This window comes from Lichenostomus cassidix, chromosome 3, assembly GCF_008360975.1.
Source record: "Lichenostomus cassidix isolate B80296 chromosome 3, HeHo_3.0, whole genome shotgun sequence".
Lineage (NCBI taxonomy): Eukaryota > Metazoa > Chordata > Aves > Passeriformes > Meliphagidae > Lichenostomus > Lichenostomus cassidix.
In genome coordinates this window covers 20,132,129-20,153,204 of record NC_139483.1, presented here as the reverse complement: position 1 = coordinate 20,153,204, position 21,076 = coordinate 20,132,129, and the positions used below count along the sequence as shown (strand labels likewise).

Below are 21,076 nucleotides of genomic sequence, written 5' to 3'. Positions count from 1 at the left end.
ATGTTTGCTGAAATCATGGAAAGAAAAGCGTATGAGCCAACCAAATAGAAGGGAATTCCTCAAAGTGCATTTCCTTGGTAGACCATGGAGTTAATAATTCATTGGAAACCATAAAGAGATGCACGTGGATCCCTTGCATCCTGTAAGATCAGTGTGTGATCACCTCTAACTCCAGAAGAGAGCAGCAGACTTGAAGAACTTTGAAGATCTAACCTCTGACCATGTCCTCTAGGCCTTTTAGTTGTATCTCCTGGAACCTTTTCATGATCCCAACAGAACAGACAAATCTCTAGCAGGTGATGCACAACAGCATCCCAGAGGAGCACAACCCTTACCAAACCACGGCCAGTAGTGCGATGGTTGTGAATGATGGCATCCCAAGGTGATTCTTCGAAAGTCTTCTTGTCATAGAGGTCGAGCAACTGGCTGACACTGCGATGGAGAGAGGCAGGGGAATAGGTGTGGCTCAGCTGGCTCTGGCTCAGCCTCCTCCCCCCAGGTGCCATCCGGACGCTGCGGTTGCTCGTGGGAGAACCAGCTCCTGGAATTTTCGTATCTGCTAGCCCCTGTGAGGAAGACACAAGGTAATAAGTAAAAAAAATAAAGGGCATGGTTTTAAATACTTTATCTGAATGAAAACAAAGCAGGAGTAGAAGAGAATAGAGAAAACCATGCTCCAAAAATCATGCACAGTTAAAAGAAAAAAACCCAGACCTTTCCTCAGTGTAGCAAAATCAAATCATTAAAAGCAAACAAATAAGAAACCACCAATGGTAAACCAGGATTTTCCTGATTTTTTTTCTTCTTCCTAATTTTTTTTTTTTAAGTACCAACAAGCAGAAGTCCAAAGATTTTTGACTACCAGAATGATAGCCCAGACTTGCACAGCAAGGGGATGTTTGCAGACCTCTTCATGACCAGGGGAAAAATTATTCACCCACCAGGAGAAACATGCAGTGTCAGATGCCTTTGTGCATGCTTGAGTCATCTGACACATCACACATCTTGCCACTCTGCAAGCTGAGGACTCTACCTCAAAGTGCATTGTGTATCTTTTGAGAGTGACACTGCTTGACGAATCGGAGGTGTCGGCAATAGTCTCAAACTGAGATTAAAGAGAGGGAGGAAAAGCATTAGGTAGGGCAAGGTGCAGTGTAGGTGTACCTGACAGAGGTGTGAATTAGCTGCAGCTCTGTGAGGGAGAGCAGTGTAGCATGAGTGGGGGAGTAGGGGAACTTGCAAAGAGCAGGCACTATTTAAGTGGTCAAGTACTGTGTAGGCAGCCAGTGTTGCTTGCCACAACCTCACTAACAATTGTAAAACAAGCAACTTGGCCACTCCATAGTAGCTCTGTCCTAACTTCTAAGATTAGTCCTTCAACTGCTGCACTAAAAACTCTTCCTTTCTATTAAGTCTATGAGCTACTAGGAAAAAAAAAACGAAAACAAAAAAAACAGAAAAAAAAAAGGGCAGGAACTTGAAAGGGAATTGTGCAGGCATGCCAACAGCAAAGACATTTTAAAGTCAAGAGGAGTAACACAAGATGACAGACTGTAGAGGAAAAGGAATCAAAACCATGAGACAAAAAAAAGAAGTTTCTTATGCTCTTAGCCTTTGCCAGGAGAAGGGCACACTGGAAATCCTATTGTTTCCAAGAGCTTCTTGGTTGAGGCACAGATGCAGTGTCTTGGCACTGAGACAAGAAGGAACAGAATGCGTGAAGGATGCAGGAGTCACTATCCTGCTTGATGGTGCTCACAGGAAAAAGAAGCTGAGAAGTGACAAGAAGAATCATCTCACGGCTTGTGCCTGGGAAGAAGCATGGGAATGGAAGGCATGGTTTCTCCCATTTTGAGTCTTGTAACAACTGGCATATTCCTTTTGTTTTGCTTTTTCAAGGGGTAGAATAACACTGCTACATGACGGAACATGTTTTTTATGCATTCTTTTTCAGAATTATAATTTTTATGATAAAAATTATACAAAGCCTTCCTCTTTATCACACCTCAGCAGTCCTCCTTACCTCTCTCATGGTTGCACCATGAGTCTATGTGCAGAAACATGCATACATGCATTTTGTGAAGTTCCCTAGCTTTCTCCCTGATTGCTCTCACTCTACTCCAAACCTTCCTGGCATGCAGCTTGTCCTAGAGCAGTCCAGCTGGGTGGTAGATGCATACTGGCAAGAAACAAAGCCTCTCCCTAAGTCTTGCTTTTTGCAGGCATATCTCCTGGATACCTGACAAAGACTGTCAGATTGATCCTGGTTAGCCATCCACAGCAGGCAGCTGGGAACACATGAAAGGTTCCTCTGAAAAGCACATTTTCTCACCTACCTTCTCACAGCATGCCAAAGATTTCTCAGTTCTATTGCAGATTTCAGCTAACATGAGGTGACAGCAATGGCTTTGTGTTTTCTGTGACTCCAGATCCAAAGTTTGTCCTACGCATCAGAAACATTTCAGGGCCTGCAGACCAGGTGCCCCAGGGCTGTGCTTGGACAAAGCACCTGTAACCTTGCTCTCTGTGCCCACGCAGATATGGCCCATATGGAAACATTGCTTTCCTACGCTGAACAGCCTGCATTTGGTAACCAAGTGTGCAACAAAATGTTGGAAGGAGGAAGAAGACATCCGTGTGTGTTTGATGGGGCAGATAGAAGTATAACACCTTGGATACACAACATTGCACTTTTCCAAACGTACCGGATGAGTTTCACCTGATGAATACACACTCATTGGTGATGTTCTTTTCTGGAGTGGAACTAAAGGAGGCCTGTCTCGTGCATAGGGTTGCTTGTGGACTTTCCTTTGAAGAATTAAGGAAAGAAGAATAGCCAAGAGGATCAAACCTAGAACTACCATCAGCACTGCAAACCACAATTCGTTGTAGAATTTTGCATGTTTGGACTCTGCTTTGTCCTTTTCTCCAGGCGTTGTCAAGATCAGACCTGTAAAAAGAGGGATTAGGGGAGAAAAGGACAGTTATTTCAAGAAGCATTTAACAATATGCTATCCCTTTCCTCACTAATAAATTAGGCAGAAATTTAAGTAATTTTGTCATCATGTGCTTATTTGCACTTATGTTCAAGGTGGCATAATGGTTCAATATGCTAGCGGGCTGTAATAAAAAACTTACTACCCTCAAGAGACCCTGCTTAAAGTTCTGGCATTGCTGCTTAGGCTGGAAATCACCACTGCATCAGCAGGTCTTCTGAAAGGAGGATGTGGTGGTGGAATGTGAGAAAAAAAGGGTTCTTCAAGTAACCTTGAAGAGTGGAAATTACTACAGTAATTTCCGAGCAGTACATACAGGGGACATTCTCTCCAGAACAACTGTGCAGTTAACAAAAGAGAGGGAGGAAGGCTTTAATACATTAATACAAAACCAAGCAACATGAAACATTTTACTATTCCTTTCCCCAACCTGCTGGAAAACAAAACAGTCACTTGGTTTGCTTTGCTTATACACAACACAAGTGCATAATCTCAGTTACAGGATTTCCTGGTTATTCACAATCCTACATGTATATCCAAACTGTAGGCCAAGGGATTCCATCACCTTTGCTTGCAAGCCTCCTCTGCCACTCTTAGGTGGCATTCAAGTTTTCAATAGACTCTGGGTAAAAGAGGCAACCAAAACAACAAAGGAGCAGTGTGGAAGGTGGTGGATGTAGAGCAACTGAAGTATTTTTTAATGCCTTGACAGCAGCCTTGGCTGAAATTCTGCAGGATGAAGGAGTGAAAGCATGAAAAGGGATATAAGGGAAATGCAGAGTAAAGAGTAATTGCAAAGATAAGGCAGAGCTATTTAAAAAAGCTGGACAAAATGCGACACAAAAAAGAATTAATTAATTAATTAACTAGTTAATTCAGTCAGAAATGGTTTAAATTTATCTTTGCTTCACAGAAAACTAAGGTGTTAAAAAACCTGGAACGTTTTACTGCTAGGTATCTACTACTCAATGGACAAGTGACTGGGATGTCACCACACCAAACTCCCTCACTTCCACAAAACCGGGGAAAACCTCATGGACAGACGGGAAATGGCAGGTGTTATAAGCTGGGTTCTGACAACATCTTGTATGACATTCTCATAAACTGGCTAGGGGAACACATCCCAGGTGAAACTGCTGTTTGGTCATAGGAAAGAAGCCAGTGGATGCTCCTTGCTGGGGTGGGTGGGATGCAGGAAGCAGAGAGGGTGTGTATTTTCACTGTCAAAATGAGGGGGAACTTTGGAGGACAGGATTGCAGTTCAAGATAATTGGAATTTTGAAATTAAATCTGGAAGAGAGCATATTCTGTTTAGCAGGGAAAAGCACAGCATTTTGGAGCAATATACTTATGCAATGTTTTTATTTTTATCTATCTGAGCAGAGGATCTGAAGCTAATTGTGAGAATTGTCCCACCCCTGGAAGCATTCAAGCCAGGCAGGATGGGGCTTTGAGCAACCTGGTGTAGTGGAAGTTGTCCCCCATGGCAGGGGATTGGAGCTAGATGGTCTTTGAAGTCCCTTCCAACCCAAACCGTTTTGTGACTCTATAATGGTTGGACTCAAAGATCTTAAAGTTCCTTTCCAGCCTAAACAACTCAACGATTCTATGATGTAGAGGAACAGAAATCCATACATGGTGAAAAAAGCATATTACCTACACACCTCATGCACCAGGGCACTAAGGAATCCCCTGATACTGCAGTGAGATGCCATCCTGCCTGGCATGCACTACATATCAAATTTCAAGCACAAGCACATCAAATGAACAGGTGCTAGGTAATTTCTTCACATATTTACCAACTCCCTCTCCAGCGTTGTACTTGATGACCGGTGTCATGGCACTCCCTTCATCAGTGATGCAGGTCACTTGAAACAAAAAGGCTGAGCAAAAAAAAGGGTTAGAAAATACTGTCAGCAGAAGAAATAAAAATTCTGTAGGTGCTGCTTTTTCACCATGATTCACCAGCGAACAGCCAGGTCTCAGAAGCCAAGGCAGGAATAGCACATAACTCATCATAACCCACCTGAGTCCCAGACCAGAGCCTCACAATTCTTTAGACCTGGGTATTGAAATTCTAAACTATGAACCATATGATCATAAGCGATCATCATTATGATGTTGCTACAAAATATGTTCCTTTTTTACCACTCAATTCTCCCTCTGCCAATGTAACTGGCAACTTTCAATTTTTTCATCACTTTGCCCTAAATCCCTCATACTTAATTCATGGCTAAAACATGAATGAAACATATTAAGAACATTTGCATTTTTTTAAAGAAAAAGAAAGGTATTAGTAGCATTGTAGCAATCAGGAAGATAAAATATAAATTACAAAATTCTTAAACATGTATAATCCCAATGTTGTGAAAACAGAAAACATTTTTCTTGCTTCTTTTTCTTTTATTTTCTCCCTGTTGATAGCTTCCTTGTATTTTAAAGACTGCAAATTTCTAAAGCAAAACTGTATTTCAAACATGGCTGGGTCCAAGAGCTACTGATTTAATTTGATTCAAATGAAAGTTCAAGCTCTAGTCTTTCCTGAAACTGAAGGTTTCTATACATTTCCCAGACCACAGCCCTGAAAGGTGGACTTGCAATATAGTTCCAGGATTTGGGAAAGCTTGACCCTACAGTGAATCAGAGCAGTCTCACCTAGTCAGGTATAATGTTGCCTGTACTCTCCTTTGGTCTTAGCTTGGGATTACAATGAACAATTTTTTTTTTTAAAATGTTACCACCCAATAATATGAATTCAGCTCAACAGACTCTCCCAGAGAGGAAGCTGTAGGAAGCTGGGACTGACTTTTGTCAGAGGTCCTTGGCAGGTAGAGCTCGGTGTCGAAGCCGCTGTAGATGCGCTGCCCGCTCTCCGTCAGCGCGTACTCCTTCAGGCGCCCGTTCAGCACGAAGGTGCGGCTCCAGTCGATGTGGATGGTGGAGAGATTGCTGGCCACAGAGAACGGAGCCATGTACCGAGGGGCTGCAGAGCAAGGGAAAAGAGCTCATTTCTTGCCAGTAGGCTACAAGTGATTCAGTGACTGAGTTACACAGTTAGAGAAAGGGACTCTGTGTGATGCAAGCTTTCTGCCACATGCACTCCCTCTCTCTCATATTCATGTGTATGATTAGGGAAGATACAAGGAGAAAAGAAAAAGCTGCTGTAGCATGCCAGCCTCTGCACTGAGAGAGCTGAAATATATCCTGAAAACAAATATTGAACTCCCTCCCCCTGCCTTTGTGTATGTGGTGCAGACACTAAAACTGTATAAATTAAATTCCGGTTTAAGGTGGGAGACAGGGAGACACAGGAGGTTGTGCAAGCTTGACTGCAGCAGGCTGGGCTGTGGGAAATGCTCTGAAGAGGGTTCTTTTGCAAGCCCCAAGTAATTGCCAAGATCAACTTTAACACATGCGCATACATGAAAATGTGGGGTTTCAGAAAACAAGAACAGATGGCAGGCAGACAGAAAAGAAACCCAGAACTCACTTCAGGGAGGAAGAGTTCATCAGTTGGGCTCAACAGCTTGCTGACAAAAAACTTCATTTAAGTTTGAGGTGGTCCTTTCTTGTGGTGTTGCCATTGAGCCATCTGCCCCTTATTTGCTGGTTTGTTCATAAGAAAGCTGCTTGTCCAGCTGCACTTTGCTGCTAATTGCCCACTGTCACTAAAGCAAGCCTTCGAGGCAAGAGGAAGAAGTCAGAGGGACTCAAGGAAGGAGGCAGTCAGAGGGACTCTGGAAACCTGGTGTGAACAAGTCAGCAAGGCATGAAAAGCAAGACTGAAAGAGGAGGACTTTGGACCTAGTGGGTGGGGGTTTAAAAATTGCTTTCAAATCTTTTTGTTCTATGTGTCTCACCAGTTCCTTATGAATTTTCTCCATTTAAAAGTTCATAATCATGTTCCAGCCTTTTAACTTGCAATTTAATAAAATACAGCTTTGGAGATAAGGGACCCTTTTTCTGTTTGTGGTTTGTTTGTTTGTGGAGGATTTCTTGGGTTTTTTTTGGTTTAGGTTTCTTTTTTCAGTGGTGACATTAAAGAAAATCTTGGCCTGTTCCAAGCTGAAATTTTCACCTAAGGATGTATCAGATACATTTTTAGTAATTACTTGGCAGAACTAACAAATGATGCAAAAGGGATTTTTATAAAGGTGATTCTGAAATCCTGACATGAGATAAAAAGTGAACATCATCTTTGCCCTGACTTGTCAGAACGAGATGAAATGCCCATCTCATCTGTTACGGAATGACTCTGGCTACAGCACTATAGATCTTTTTAATAAAAGCTGATGTTAGACTACTACAAATTCAGTTTTGATGGTAAAATCTATTCTGCCTGTAGGCACAGGTCCTGCATGTTTAATTTCCATGCATACCACCACATGGCCTTAAAGCACTGCCTGTGGTGGTTAGATAGCAACAAATTCTTACTTCAGTGTTCACAAGCATCCAGTCATTCAGATGACATCCCAGGAAAACTTTTATGAGTCCTAGCAGAAGTGTGGTATGAATGAGGACAATAAGATTGTTCCTGAAAAGAATCACCAGCTCTCTTTCAAGATCTCCACTTTTGCAAGGGATTATTTATGGCAGTAGATTTATTGCTACATATCACCCTTCTGGTAATACTTGAACATTTTATGTTCTGCAGCTTTGCTGCCCATTTTCAGTAAAATAAAAAGTTTCCAGGCTCCCAAAATAGAGGATGTGACATCAGATGATGAGCAAAGAAATATTTTTGAAGGAATGAGCAGTGAAGCTCCAGAGCAGAATTTCAATGAATGTGCAGCAGAGACACAATGACCAGGACATGGAAGAAGAGGTTTCTGGGGTGTCCTCTTTCCCAGAGGCGGGGAAGTCATTTGGCTCTTTGCAGCCCCAGGCCTCAAAAGTGGGCATGGCTGGTCAGTGAACCATTTCTCATACTCACGCTCCTTTTCCGTAGTGAATCCGATCCATTCTGAGGCGCTGCTGCCAACAGAGTTGTAGGACACAACTCGCAGGTTGTAAGTTGTGTAAGGCTCCAGGTTGGACACATTGGCACTCTGTCCTTTCCCTGTGTACTTCACCTCAGTCGGGCCAGGACTGCAAGCCTTCACTGCTGGCTGTAGGTTCAGAGGACACGCCATGTACACGTGGAGTTCATAGCTGAGAAGAAAGTTGGAATTTTGATGAATGAAGGGCCTTAATAACACGAAAGCCAATCCTAACTGCTGTGCATCTGGCTACTGGAGAAGAAAACATACCTGATCTCAGTTTTTCTGTTTGAGATTTTGGTCCTAAGGCAACTGAGCAATTGTGGTGGTCCATAAGTCCCACTCACAATGAAAGTGTTGACACCTGTTACCTTGCTGCTCACTTCTGCAAGTCAGGATTTGCCTAAGTCAGTCCTGATTGCAGCTATCTCTTCACTGCCAGTTGAACTCACATCTTTTTGACTACACAACCACAGCTGTCAGACAATCCCCTCCATTCACAGTATCTCGTCCTTTCCACCTTCATACTTCCCAATACCTGCTCAGGAGAAAAGCAATCCCTGTATGTAAACACTTCCCAGATGGTGTTGAGGCCACAGGGAAAATCTGCACCAACATGCCGAAAGAAGGAAGATGACTGCAACAACTGTCTGGTGCTCTCAGCCATGCAATTCCATCTCCAGTTATTCTGGCTCCACCTTGAGAGGAGGTGTGCAGGTTCAGCTGGGTGGCAGCTCCTACCTGGTGACAATGCCATTGGGTGACTGAGGAGCACTCCACTGGAAAGAGGCGTTCCTGGAGGTCACGGTGCGGATCTGCGGCGGAGGCTGCTCTGAGGGTGGAGCTGGCTGCGTGGTGAACTGAGCCATGGGTCCTTTGCTACAACAGTTGAAACAGGTGCAAGCCTCCACACCAATGGAGTACGTGGTGAAAGGTTTTAGCCCGTGGATTGTCTGCTGGGTGGCAGTCCCTTCTGACAGCTGTAAAAATTAAGAGGGAATTTGTCACAGCTTCAAGCACCAAAAGTACCAAATAAGAGTTACTGAGGTGAATTAACCCCAGAAGAACACGGGCAGAAGATTCTGCATGTCCTTTAAGTCTGACTAATGCAGCTGTTGTGTAATGGGAACTCTGCACTCTTCTACCATTATGAAACTAAAGGACACTCATCAAAGGAAAAGACCATGCCACCAGTGGCCTCACAGATGTCTTGAGTTGAGCTGTGACCACTGTATGTCAACTGCAGACGTCATTCTCAGGAATTGAGAAACTGAAAACCATTAAAGAAAGACTCTGGGATAAGTGGTTCTGAAGCAGAAAAGAAATTAATGTGGACAATAGCTCCATGATAAACATGCTAGCAAATACTCAAATCTCGCAAGCTTCCTCAGTGTGGAGGAAACAGTGCTGGGCAGTGTGACACCAAAGGGTCTGGTGGGTCAGGTCACTCACAGACAGGAGAATTTGCTGTCTGGCAGGTACATCTAAGTCAAGAGCCAACATGATGATGCTCTGCATTCAGACATTGTGCTGGGTGAGCCTGTTAGGAAACTCTCCTAAGCTCAGCAAGGGAGACAGGACAGTTCTGGCAAAGGAATCAGTGCCCTGTTCTGAAACTGCTCACAAGAACTTCCTCTTCACCTTTTTGCTGTAGTCATTTTTTGGTATACCTTTTTTTAAGCCAAAGAAATAAAAAATATGTAGAAAACACCAACAAGGGGCAACATCTGTTCTCATTTGGCAGCATGTGATTTAGCAGAGTTCAGCAAAAAATAAGAAGGAAAGAGTCAAGCAAGCAAAGAGAAGCACTTGGTACTCCTTGATGCCAGAGTCAGAGCCGAGCCAGCAGCATGGCAGGTGTGAGGGAATGGAAATGGAAGGCCATGCAGGCACCAATGGGACAAACTGGCTGAATCAGACACAGACACAGCCAAGTACGCTGGAAGGAATAAATGGGGAATGTGAAATGGGCAGACAGCTTAAGCTCACAGACAGGACAGTGCGTTGCAGAGCAGTTAACAATTGGAGGCCAGGAGAGGAAGGCAGTCTGTGACCAACAGCAGCAACTTATAAGAACAGAACTATTAAAGCTGGAAAATGCAGGTGGAAATGGAATTACAGAAAAAGTGCTGACAATACTCACCACCACATCAGTCCCTCTGGTATCATTAGTAAACAGCCTGTAGATACTGACCACCCCGTTAGGCTTAAGAGGGGGGCTGATGCTCACCACAGCCACAGTGGATGCCACTGTGCTGAAGAGGGGAGCTCCCAGGCCCTCGGGAGGGGCAGGGCCTGTCCGGCAGCGGGACCAGCTGCTTGGCGTCCGGCCCACCGAGTTTACTGACCACACCTTCAGCAGGAAAACAAAGACACTGTTAGCAAAGGATTGAAGCCTACAGAATACCTGCTTTTAGCCAGAGGGGCTACTGCAACTCTGCTGACAGTGGGTAAAACATGGTGCAGTGGCGCCCATGGGAAATGTCCCTTGATGGCCACCCAGATCCTGTGCTGACCCAGGGACTTTCTAACAGAAGGGCAGAGTATTTCCCACTGCCACATGTAGGGAAAAGAAGTAGAAGTCATGTCTCAGTCAATGTGTGCTCCTGTGTCTTCTTCATACCTGATCCCCATGCTGAATTGCTACCACTGTCTGTGTCACACCATGCCAAGAGGACTCCTGGAGGAGCTGTGATCGACAAGGACAGTGCTTTCAAAGACATCTGGACAAAAATACTTATATCCAGTCCTGGAAATTTCTCCCTTCTGCACACTTTCTTCCTGCATGCAGGCAGCCCTGATGAATTCAGCCTGGCCTTGGGTGACACTTAGAAGTTGCATTCACCTTGACTGAATCACACAAGCCAAACTCTAGCTACTCTCTAGAACCAGTGAGTTTTACAGGAACATCCCTCTCTTAAAAATATTAATGTATCAGTTACTTGGCAACATTTTCAGTAACTCTGTAATATAAATAAAGCCCACTGAAGTGTACAGTTAATTCAGCATCTCTCATTTATTTTCACAACAACATTTGCTTTATTGCATGAACACAAAGGCAATGACTTCAGTTCCAAGATTTCAAAAATTAGCAGCATGAATTAGGCCTGATTAAAACCCACATGTCTCTATGAACTATGCCTACTGATTTTGTCAGCTACCCAAAACCAGAGTGATCTGCAGACTACATAAAACTCAGCACTTATTAAACACACTCTCCAACAAATCTGCATGAAAATTAAATTTTGCTTTCATCAAGGACTGAATAAACATATGGAAGGATGTATAATCTTATTTATCAAAAAGCATTTGTATAATTAAACACGAATATCATAAAAGGTTGCCTTAGGTCATCATTTGCATGAGTAAGTAATTTGTAGGATGTCAGGTACAATAGACAGAATAGATGGATGCGTGAGCGTATAGGGTTAAATTAGACTCAATATTAGCCAACCACATAGTGATCAATCAGAATGATAGATCTAAATGGCAATACAAGAGGACTGTCTGAGCGATTTTTAGTATAAGTATTCCTTAGTAAGCTTTCATGTTGAGCAGTTCTAACTACAGTAAAACACATTCTTATGTGATCTGCCTTGGGCACTGGTCCTGAGGAAGGGAATGGTGGGACTCTGTTCTGAAAAAAAACAGAAGGGTTAGAAGTAAGAGGTCTTCAAAATTGACCCTGAGTCCTTCCAGCTTGTGATAATAATTTCCAAGAACATAGGACACTTCACCAGGAGCTTACAGAAGGCCAATGGATAAAAACAACTACAGTAGCTTTGAAGGCTGTGGTTCTGCTAATTACAAACCCAAAGATCCTGCCTGATTGCGTCAGTAACATGCAGAACCATCCTAAGTACAAATGATGCCCTGCAATAAAAAGCTCAGCCAAAGCACTTTCATTTTAGTGGAATCATACATCTCTGTTGTGAACTATTCATAAAGTCAAACTCTGTTCACTTTACTGCAGTAGGTCAAACCCTGTATATCAGTTCAGTTCCAGCTGCTGCAAAGATTTACCCACAGTCATTCATTTCAAGGGGCATATTTCTTTGTGGAAAGAATAAACTACATATGGAAAGAGCAGCTCTGAGTGTGGCACTGGCATCAGCCCAGAAGTTACCTGGGCTTAAATGCTCCAGTTCTATCCAAGCTGTGGCCTTAATAAGCACAGAGCGTAACAGGACCTGGCCTCCTGAGCAAGCTGCCCACAGCCAAAGTGAAGGTGATGAGTTAGGAACAGAGCCTTCCTGTGCAGCACAGGAATTCAGCTTCAGAACGAGACTCACAAGGAATTTTGGAGGAGAGAGAGATGCAACTCATGTGGGAAGCAAACACTTCACTGAGGGTTGGATGGAGACAACTCCCTTCATCAATCCTTAACCTACTGCAGGTGTTTCAGGAAGAAGTCTTAATTCACAGAATCACAGAATATGCTGAGCTGGAAGGCAGCCACAAGGATCATCTAGTCCAACTCCTGCCCCTTTACAGGACCATTCCCAAGAGTCACATCATGTGCTTTAGTGTTGTCCAAATCCTCCTTGAGCTCTGCCAGGCTGGTGCTGTGACCACTTTCCTGGGGGGCCTGTTCAGTGCTCAACCACCCTCTGGGTGAAGAACCTTTTCCTGATGTCCAGCCTAAACTTCCCCTGACACCACACATGGTGTGACTCTTGGGGTGTCCTGCACAGGGCCAGGAGTTGGACTCGATGATCCTTGTGGGTTCCTTCCAGCTCAGGAGATTCTATGATTCTCTGACTCTGTGCTCATCCCCTTCCATACTAAGTGGGTAAAGGACTCCTTCAAGAGTCAGGTAATCGAGTTTCAATCACAAGCTCCAATGGAGGCAGTCAAGCCTGCTGCCCTCTGGAGTGGGAATGCCCAAGTGGATGTCCCTTCTCTGCTCTTGGGATGCTCCCAGTGATGCCTTTGAACCTGTTTCATTTTGCATGAACGCAGTGAAATCAAGGCTGACTGCACAGAGCAGGAGCAAGCAGGAGCACACATGATTCCCCAGCCCAGCACTGCCCTAGAGAGGTCAAGGGGGAGCTGAGGTTGAGGTCCAATCCCAGTGCCACATGCCTATCTGTCTGGAAAAAAAAGGCCAAGGTCATGGCCATGTGTGTGGGCCTGACAGACAGACATGCTCTGAGCTTGCCTTCTAGACACACACCAGCCACTCAGCCCTGACATGTGTCCAGCAGGAACCCCTTGGTGTCTGTGAGTCTGTAACGCCAGCTTCTGAGACAGCTGTGACAGCTAAACAGGACTTCTGAGCATCTAAATTCCAGATTTACACTGACCTAAGCTGGAATCCCTTAACTCCCTTTGCTTCTGCTCAACCATCTGTAAAAGGATGGATGGTTATAAAAAAAATTCCCTGTGAGAATCGCTGTCCAAGTAAATCCTGGTCAGTGTTTGGAAACCCGGGGCAGTAAATCCCCAGAACTGACTGCAGATGGAAATGCTGGTGTTTAGTCATTTCTTTGCGGGAAAAAATGGGGCAGCATTGCAACAGAAACCACAATGAGTGTCTTTAAAATCAGAGGCCATGGCTTCTCCAAAAGTCACCACTGAATAGTCATGGATGGAAGCTGTTACCTGGCTAGCCTGGTTTAACTGAAATTTCATGATTTAGACTTTTGTAAAAAGCATTTTTGGGGTCACAAAGATTCTTTATAACTCGTGATATAATCAGCACCAAAGATACTGAACCATGTTCATGTAGAAATATAAAGAGCTTAATAGGCAGCAGTATTACCTTCTTACAGTTACAAAAGACCACATGGGAACATGGGGTTAACAAGAAGCAATCACATCTTAGGATTGTATTGAATGACAAAACACACACAGCAGAAAGCCAAGAAAAGTTTCTTATATCTTGACTTTCTGAATATTCTGCCTTGAAAAGCATTAAGTCTGACATCATGGTGCATGGCTCAGCTACCCTGCCAAAAGATGTGTTATTGTTAATGGCTGCACTTTCCCAAAAAAACCAGGAGAGGGCTCTGAAATCAGCTAACGAGGGTTACTAATTAATGTTTTATCAATCTGCTGGCCCCTGGCTCAGACTGCACTTTGAAGTGAAGACAGAAAGAGATGAGAGAAAACCCCTCTCTGAAGACCATATATTCAGAGGATTGAAGAATTCCAGTTACAGGTAACTAAGCTTGTTGTTTTTTTTTTTTTCCATTATAAATTGAGCTTTCACAGATCCCTGCTCCTTGAAGAAACCTGTGATCAGTGACTCAAAATGATCTCAGGACAACCTCAAGGTTCATCAGCACTGCAAGAAGGGACAAAACCTATGAGGAGCAGGAAGGGAAGTTCTGAGAAGAGTCACCACAGTGAGCCTGTTCAGGCTTAGAAGAGCCAACAACTCCTGCCACAAGAGGAACAAGGGCACCAAAATCACCTGGGGCATAGATACAGAAAAATCATGTTACTGTAGATGCTGACAGTGGAAGAAGTCCATGAGATGACTTCCATCCCTGAACCACACAGAGTCATCTGCAACACTGTTGAAACCCCAAATCCAAGGAGAGGAAGCTTTGTTTTGAACTCAGACTCCTGCAAAGGGGAGCATTAGCACAATGTATTTACATCTGGGTACTTCAGTGTCAGGCAGGCAAGCCTGACAGGAAAGCAGCAAGTTTAAAAAGTGGGTGCAGTTTATGGTGGACAGCAAAAAGGCAAGGGAAAGCAAGTATCACATCCATTCCTATGCAGGGGTACAAGAAGGTAGTAATCAAATATGTGCATTCTGATTGCCCCTTTTCAGATTCATACTTTTCCCTCTTCAACATTGTTAGTCTCCTTATGGAGGTCATAAACATATAAGGGGATAGATTTCAGATCCAGACTTCTAGCACTGTGATAATTAGAGCCTCTTAACATTGCTATTCATCTCTCCTGTTCAAATGCTAATAATAAAACTACTAAACTGATTCTGGGGAAGGGAAAGACATGAGGCAAAATCTTTGGGACTTAAACAAAATTACCAAATTCTAAAGGAAGATCATTCCATATAACAGTAATTAATGAGAGATGTAAAAAGGTTTAACTCGAAAAGATAGGAAATTAAATAATTTGTTTCCTATGGGTATATAATGAGATAGTTACCAAGTTCCCATGAGAGAGATAAGCAGATATTAAAAGGTCTTTCCAATACCTGTAATGGCTAAGGGCAACAGCTAATTCAATAGATTCGATCAAAATCACCACTTCTTTCTTTGCTTCTGATTTATTACTTTGGCTGCAGTTAGTCATCACTCATTTTAGTTTGCTTTTCAGCAGTCATAAATTATGCCTCATAAATAAAAAGATACAATCAAGGAAATCATATCAAGCCATCTACAGCCCTGGAGTATATTTTCCCCTGGTACTCCCACTAATGTCTTTTTAAAGGATAGCTTGCCATGATTTTGAATACGTCAGAATCACAATTTACTGAGAAGGATCTTGCAAGAGTGGTGCTGTAAGAGTTTCACTGGTGAATCTGAATGCCAGCAAATCCAGTCTAATATCTGTATTTAATTTAATGAAAAAAAATCAAGGTTTTGTTGTATCAACACACTAGAACTTAAGATTATGTTGACAAGAGAAACATACTGCCTGAGGTGGGGCTTAATGAGCAAAATTACATAGTTTCAAATGGCCCTTTTCCCTATTGTCTACCTTCTGCTAGGGGAAAGGAAGTATGCCATTCTGCAAAAGGATATTTTGGATAGGTATCATCATTGCATCAGTACAACAACACATGTTTGCTTTACTTTTCAGAAGCTGAGGTCAAGCTTAGTAGTCTAATGCAGATACAGTATGACAAACTAATTGGAATCAGGAACCTCCAAAGAAAAAGCAATCTTACAAACAAAATAACAAGCACGGCATGGAAAAAAGAACTACTTTTTTTTTTTTTTTAATGTTACTGCTTTGCAGTGTATCTTTCTGTCAGAGAGATGGGAAGAAATGGGGAATTAAAACAGTGAAGAGGAGCCAGATATAAGGGATGTTACAAATATCCATCACTGGTCAGCCAGAAAACTGATTTTACCCCATTTTAAACTGCAGAAGTCACTGACCTGTTGGTCAGTAACTAAGCTGCACAAACTGGAGCTCAGCCAGCAATTTGACAGACAGGCTGGTAAACCAAGTGTCCTTCTTGGCATTAGAAAGTGACCAATAGGGCTAACATATTCCACATGTTGTTGGTCCTCCTTAATCTTCATGACTTTGCACCCATTTTTTTCTCTTTATCTCTCCAAAGTCAGAATATTATTTCTTTTTCCTTTGAGAGGACCCAATACATATTTCCCCTGGTGTGTCTCGGGGATATTTCCTAGACCCTTCACTTGGCTGCAGTAACAGGAGGCTGAGAAGCATTCTCCACACACAGGAGGGAGGTTTTGCCACCAACAGTGGCTGGAGGCAGAGAGCTCCAGCACTGCAGACCCTGTTTGGTGCATTGAATAGTCCTCTCAGAGAATAAACCTCTGCAGGGAGCCATAAACCTTTCTGAAAAGGGACAGTTGTAATTTTCTGTCTTTTACATGTTCTGTGCCTGCCAAATAGAAATAAGGATGTGTCCTAAACCAGGAAGACATTAAGCCATTAATCTGAAGAAGCAGTTTTAAGAACACAATTAAGTGCAATTGTGGAGGAGTGATACTGCATTTGTATGGAAATCACACCACACTGTGACAGCTCTGCTTTGCACTAAATGCCACAAGTCTCCACTCAGAATGGTCTCCCTTAGCTGAGAAAAACAGGTTTGACTCTATAGGCTGCTTTATGGTAAAGTTGCACACCACATTCAATGATTCCTGAGGAGGGCCTTCACACTGTTTCAGAAATATTCCAGGAATCAAAGCATTGCACTTGCAAACTCATTAGGCCTCATGAGTGAAAATGTTTGTTTAAGTCAGGGGCTTTTTTTAGGAGATCATACAACAACACATGTTTACTAGAGTTGAGGATATCAGGCAGAATTCCAGCAAATACTTAAAAGATGCTCTAGAAAATCCAAATATCTAAATGTACAACTAGACCAACAGAGGGAATTTCAAAGATCTAAGTGTTTTGGAATATGAACAGTAGGCACAGTATGCCACTTAAAAACACAGTGAAACCTATAATACGCTCATGCAGAACTGGCCCTTAAAGCATGAATGTGCTTCCTTAAAGAATAGTGACTTGAGCATTTAGGGGGAATGGTCCCTTTTGTGAGCACAAGCTTCTAAACTCATTTCATCATTTCTGGAAGTGTAACTTTTGCACCTGGTTTTATAAGACCTAAAATTCAGCTGACGTTTCCAGGAAAACAAGCAAATAAAAATAACAAAACAAACCAACAAAACCCAAAGAAAAAGCTCCCAGAAAACCTAGATGCAGAAGTCCGGATTTCAGGTCCAAAGAAGCTATTAGAGCATTGAACTAAATCTCAATATCCCCAAAACTACTGGAGAGAGTCCCATCACAGCACTTTGATTTTTATCTGCATTCTGCTGGAGGAAATTCAGTTGCATTTAAAGTTTTATGTCCAGCAAACAAGCCTCAAATGCAGAGACAGGAGAATCAATATCCAGTTTAAGTGAAATATAAATCTGGGTTTCATCAGCATAATAGCAAAAGCCAAGCCCTATACTTATGAATAACTTGTCTCACAGGCAAGATATAAATTGTCAACAATGGAGGAGCTCAGAACAGATCCCAGAGGACTGCTGCAAGTGACTTAAGCAGAAGACAAACACATGCATTGAAAAACCTCTCATGGTAAAATAAATGGCCATTGATGAAAAAAACCAAAAATGATTTAGAGTTCCAATCAAAAGCTCAGCCTGGTTATGGAGCACAACCAAGATAAAAAGCTAAGTCTTGAATACAGCACAGTAAGCCACAGGAATCTGACCAAGAAGTTTATTTTCTTTTTTTTTTCAATCTGTCACTGATAGGTCATTAAAAACATTGGCTGAAGAAAGTCTCTGTGGTATCAACTTCCCAAAAATCAGCTTCTGACTGAGATAATTAAAAATTAGTCCAGCTGAGAACATCACACAGCCAATGTCTACAACTTCCAGTTTGGAAAGCTTTTCTTCATCTAAGAAGGATTCCTAACTAGTAAGTAGGGTTTGGGTCTGCTACCAATGCTTGCTGTCTACTCAGCCCCATCTGCACCTGAATTTGTGTTCCTCACAGATCCTGCCTAAAGTCACAAGGAACTTTGGTCTAACAATGTTTCTGTTGACACAGGCTGCACAATGCTGACACTTGCTGCAGATGCAAGTGTGGTGAACTTGACCCAAAACTGCCAAAACTGAGAGCCTGCTCTATCTGGACCTGCTTCAAGCAGGGAGTTGGGCTAGATGCCTTCTGGATGTCCCTTCCAAACTGCATGATTTGATGAGTCTATGACATGTACACACAGCAGCTGGATAGACTAAAGTGATAAAGCAAGTTTTTGGGTTTAATTCTTCATGGTTTCTGGCTACTAAAAATGAGAAAGCAACAGCAGTGGAGCAGAGTTACCAAAGAACCTGACCTATACAGTGTGTTCTCATCAAATTTGCAGATGGCACTGAATTGGAGGGACCAGTTGATACGAGGAAGGGCAGGTCAGCCAGTCAGAAGAACCTGGCAGAAGGAGTCCTCAGGAATTTTATGGATTTCAGCAAGACAGATACAAAGTCCTACTCCTGGGGAGGATTAACTTCTTGCAGCACCACAGGGTCAGCATTACTGACCAACTAGGGAGCACCTCTGCTTTGAAAGGACCTGGAGCTCTTAGTAGATAGAAAGCTGAACCTGAGCCAGCAGGGTAATCTGGCAGCAAAGATGGCCAACATCCTGAGCTGTTTAACAAGAGCTCAGCCAGACAACTGAAGGAAGGGATTACCTGCCTTTATTTAGTGTCTGTTTTGTTTAGGCCCCCAAATACAAGAAAGATATAAATTGGAGCAAGCCACCAAGGTAATCAGGGTGTTGGAAAATTTTGCCTGCAAGGAGAAGCTGTGGGACTTGGGGCTTGTTCAGCCTGGGAAAGAGATGTCTTTAGAAGCACATGACTGCAGTCCCCCAGCATTTACCCACAGGCTAACAAGTGGATGGATCCAGTTTCTTCACTATGGTATGTGATGGGAGGAGACAAAAGAAAACAGGTGTAAGTTCAAGCAAAAAAGGTTCAGACTAAAAGTAACAAAAAAACTTTTTCGCAATCAGGACAGCCAGGCAGTGGAGCAGATGTCTGTGAGGTTACAGTCTCCTCCTCAAAGGTTTTCAAGATGCAACTATCCAGTTGCAAGCCCTGCAAAACCTCATCTGACCTCTTTACTGACCCTGCTTTGGGCAGAAAATCGGGCTGGGTGGCCTCCTGAGAGCCCTTCCAACTTGAATTATCTTGTGATGCTATAAAGCAAATGAACCTGTAAAAGAAAGATTGCTCCACCTTACTGAAGAGGTGGAATGCACTGTTTCAGGTACATGTTAAACAAAATGAGAATTAACACCAACCATCAACAGTAAATTCACTTTTGAACTACCAAAAATGTGCTTGTCATTCCAATGACTAATTTAAAGAGAAAAAACCCCCAGTCCATCTTGATGTAAACTGCTCTAAGATCATAAATTAAAAATTAATTTATAATAGATTGGGGGAGGATGGAAAAAGAAAGAAAAAATAATGAAAAAAAGCCACCTTTTAAGAAGTAGAATTTCCCATAACAGAGATTTGCAGAGGCTCTGGAGGGTACACAAATTTTAAGATACACATGTACCTACTAATAAGCTAAAGAAAAACAAATGCTGAATGATTGTATGGCTTGTATTAAATTATTTTCAGCTCCTCAACTCCTCAAAATACATTAACGATAATCATTCAGGTATCACAATGCTATTAACATTAGAATTGAGATGTGTGTGTTCTTTGTAAGCGTAAAGTAAGGTTCTCAAAGTATACTGAAATCATAATCAGAGCTGCTAAACAGTGTCAATTCCCACCTGATACTCGTACTCCGTGTAAGGCAGCAACTTGTCATCTCTGAAGGAGGTTGAAGAACCATTGTAAACGAGTGAGAGGTCTAAATTTACGTGGGCTTCAGTTGTTCGCCTCCTGTAAAGTTCATAGTAGAGAATCTTCCCGTTTGGCTGCTTTGGGCCATTCCACAGGATGGAAGCAGTGGACTGGAAGCCGCGGGTGGTTTGTACGTCGATGAGCGGGGCTGGCTGCACTGCCGGCGGCGACTCCAGCGTCTGTGCCCATGCCCACTCACTGGAGGCACAGCCCAGCTCCGTGCAAGCCTGGAGCTGCACTTCATACCTGCGGGAACACAAAGCAGGAGACAGGTGATTAAAACACTGCAGATACAAATATAAACTCTGCATGAGGTCTGGCGGATTTCTTAGTTTCTCCTGGCCTCTGGAATTTTTAATGGGAATGCAGTTTGTGTGAACGCACAAATTATGTGCTGTGCCTTGTGTACCAAAGAGAAAGAACACTGTCTTCTGGCTTTTTATTCAGGTATGGTTTGGTTTTCATCAGAGCAGAGTTAACATCTGCAGGAGTCAAGTGATCAAAATAATTTTGATTTTGATGATATAAATCAAAATAATGATTCATTGTAAGAGATTATTTGGATGTCATTTGAGAGCTGTAGAGCTCCACTCTCTTACTCTCTTCAGATTTAGATTAGTTATATGTAAATAGTAGACAAACTTATCAACCATGTAACACACACAAATTATGCCTACTCAAATATATAAGGAAAGGTCAGATAAATAATCAAGAATTAGTGGGGAAGATATCAGCTCAGTATCAAATGTACTTCTGAAGCAGAGTCTGGTACCCTCTCTTAAGTTTTAGCTTTCCCTTAATCACAGGTCACTTGTTTCCAGCTCCAGGGTTTAAACACGTTCCTGGTGTGACTCCATTAATTTCATCTACACTGTGAATGGACCAGCTAACATGACTTTGGTCTCCCCACCCCAAATCTTGTCAACTAAAGCCCTATCTGTTCTTGAAAGCAGACACCATATGAAAGCAGACAGCAGGTTTCATACAGTTTTGGAGTCTATACCAGAGTGCTGAATTACCCCTTCTATTAATTA

At 42.7% G+C, this 21,076-nt stretch overlaps 1 protein-coding gene across 3 annotated transcripts in view; it reads right to left on the bottom strand.

The window, feature by feature from the left end:
- USH2A (usherin) overlaps positions 1–21,076 on the bottom strand; it is a 383,112-nt gene that overhangs the window by 2,519 nt on the left and 359,517 nt on the right. The window contains exons 64-72 of one of the 3 annotated variants that reach the window (XM_085054819.1): positions 19,970–20,288; positions 10,119–10,328; positions 8,717–8,955; positions 7,930–8,147; positions 5,803–5,979; positions 4,796–4,879; positions 2,706–2,950; positions 1,034–1,105; positions 336–566 (exon numbers count right to left, since the gene is read on the bottom strand). In XM_085054819.1, coding sequence (XP_084910945.1) covers positions 336–566; positions 1,034–1,105; positions 2,706–2,950; positions 4,796–4,879; positions 5,803–5,979; positions 7,930–8,147; positions 8,717–8,955; positions 10,119–10,328; positions 19,970–20,288 — 1,795 coding nt within the window. Of the gene's footprint in view, positions 1–335; positions 567–1,033; positions 1,106–2,705; positions 2,951–3,561; positions 4,880–5,802; positions 5,980–7,929; positions 8,148–8,716; positions 8,956–10,118; positions 10,329–19,969; positions 20,289–21,076 lie in introns of those variants that run through there. The other 2 variants (XM_085054820.1, XR_014850703.1) reach the window with 2 other exon arrangements.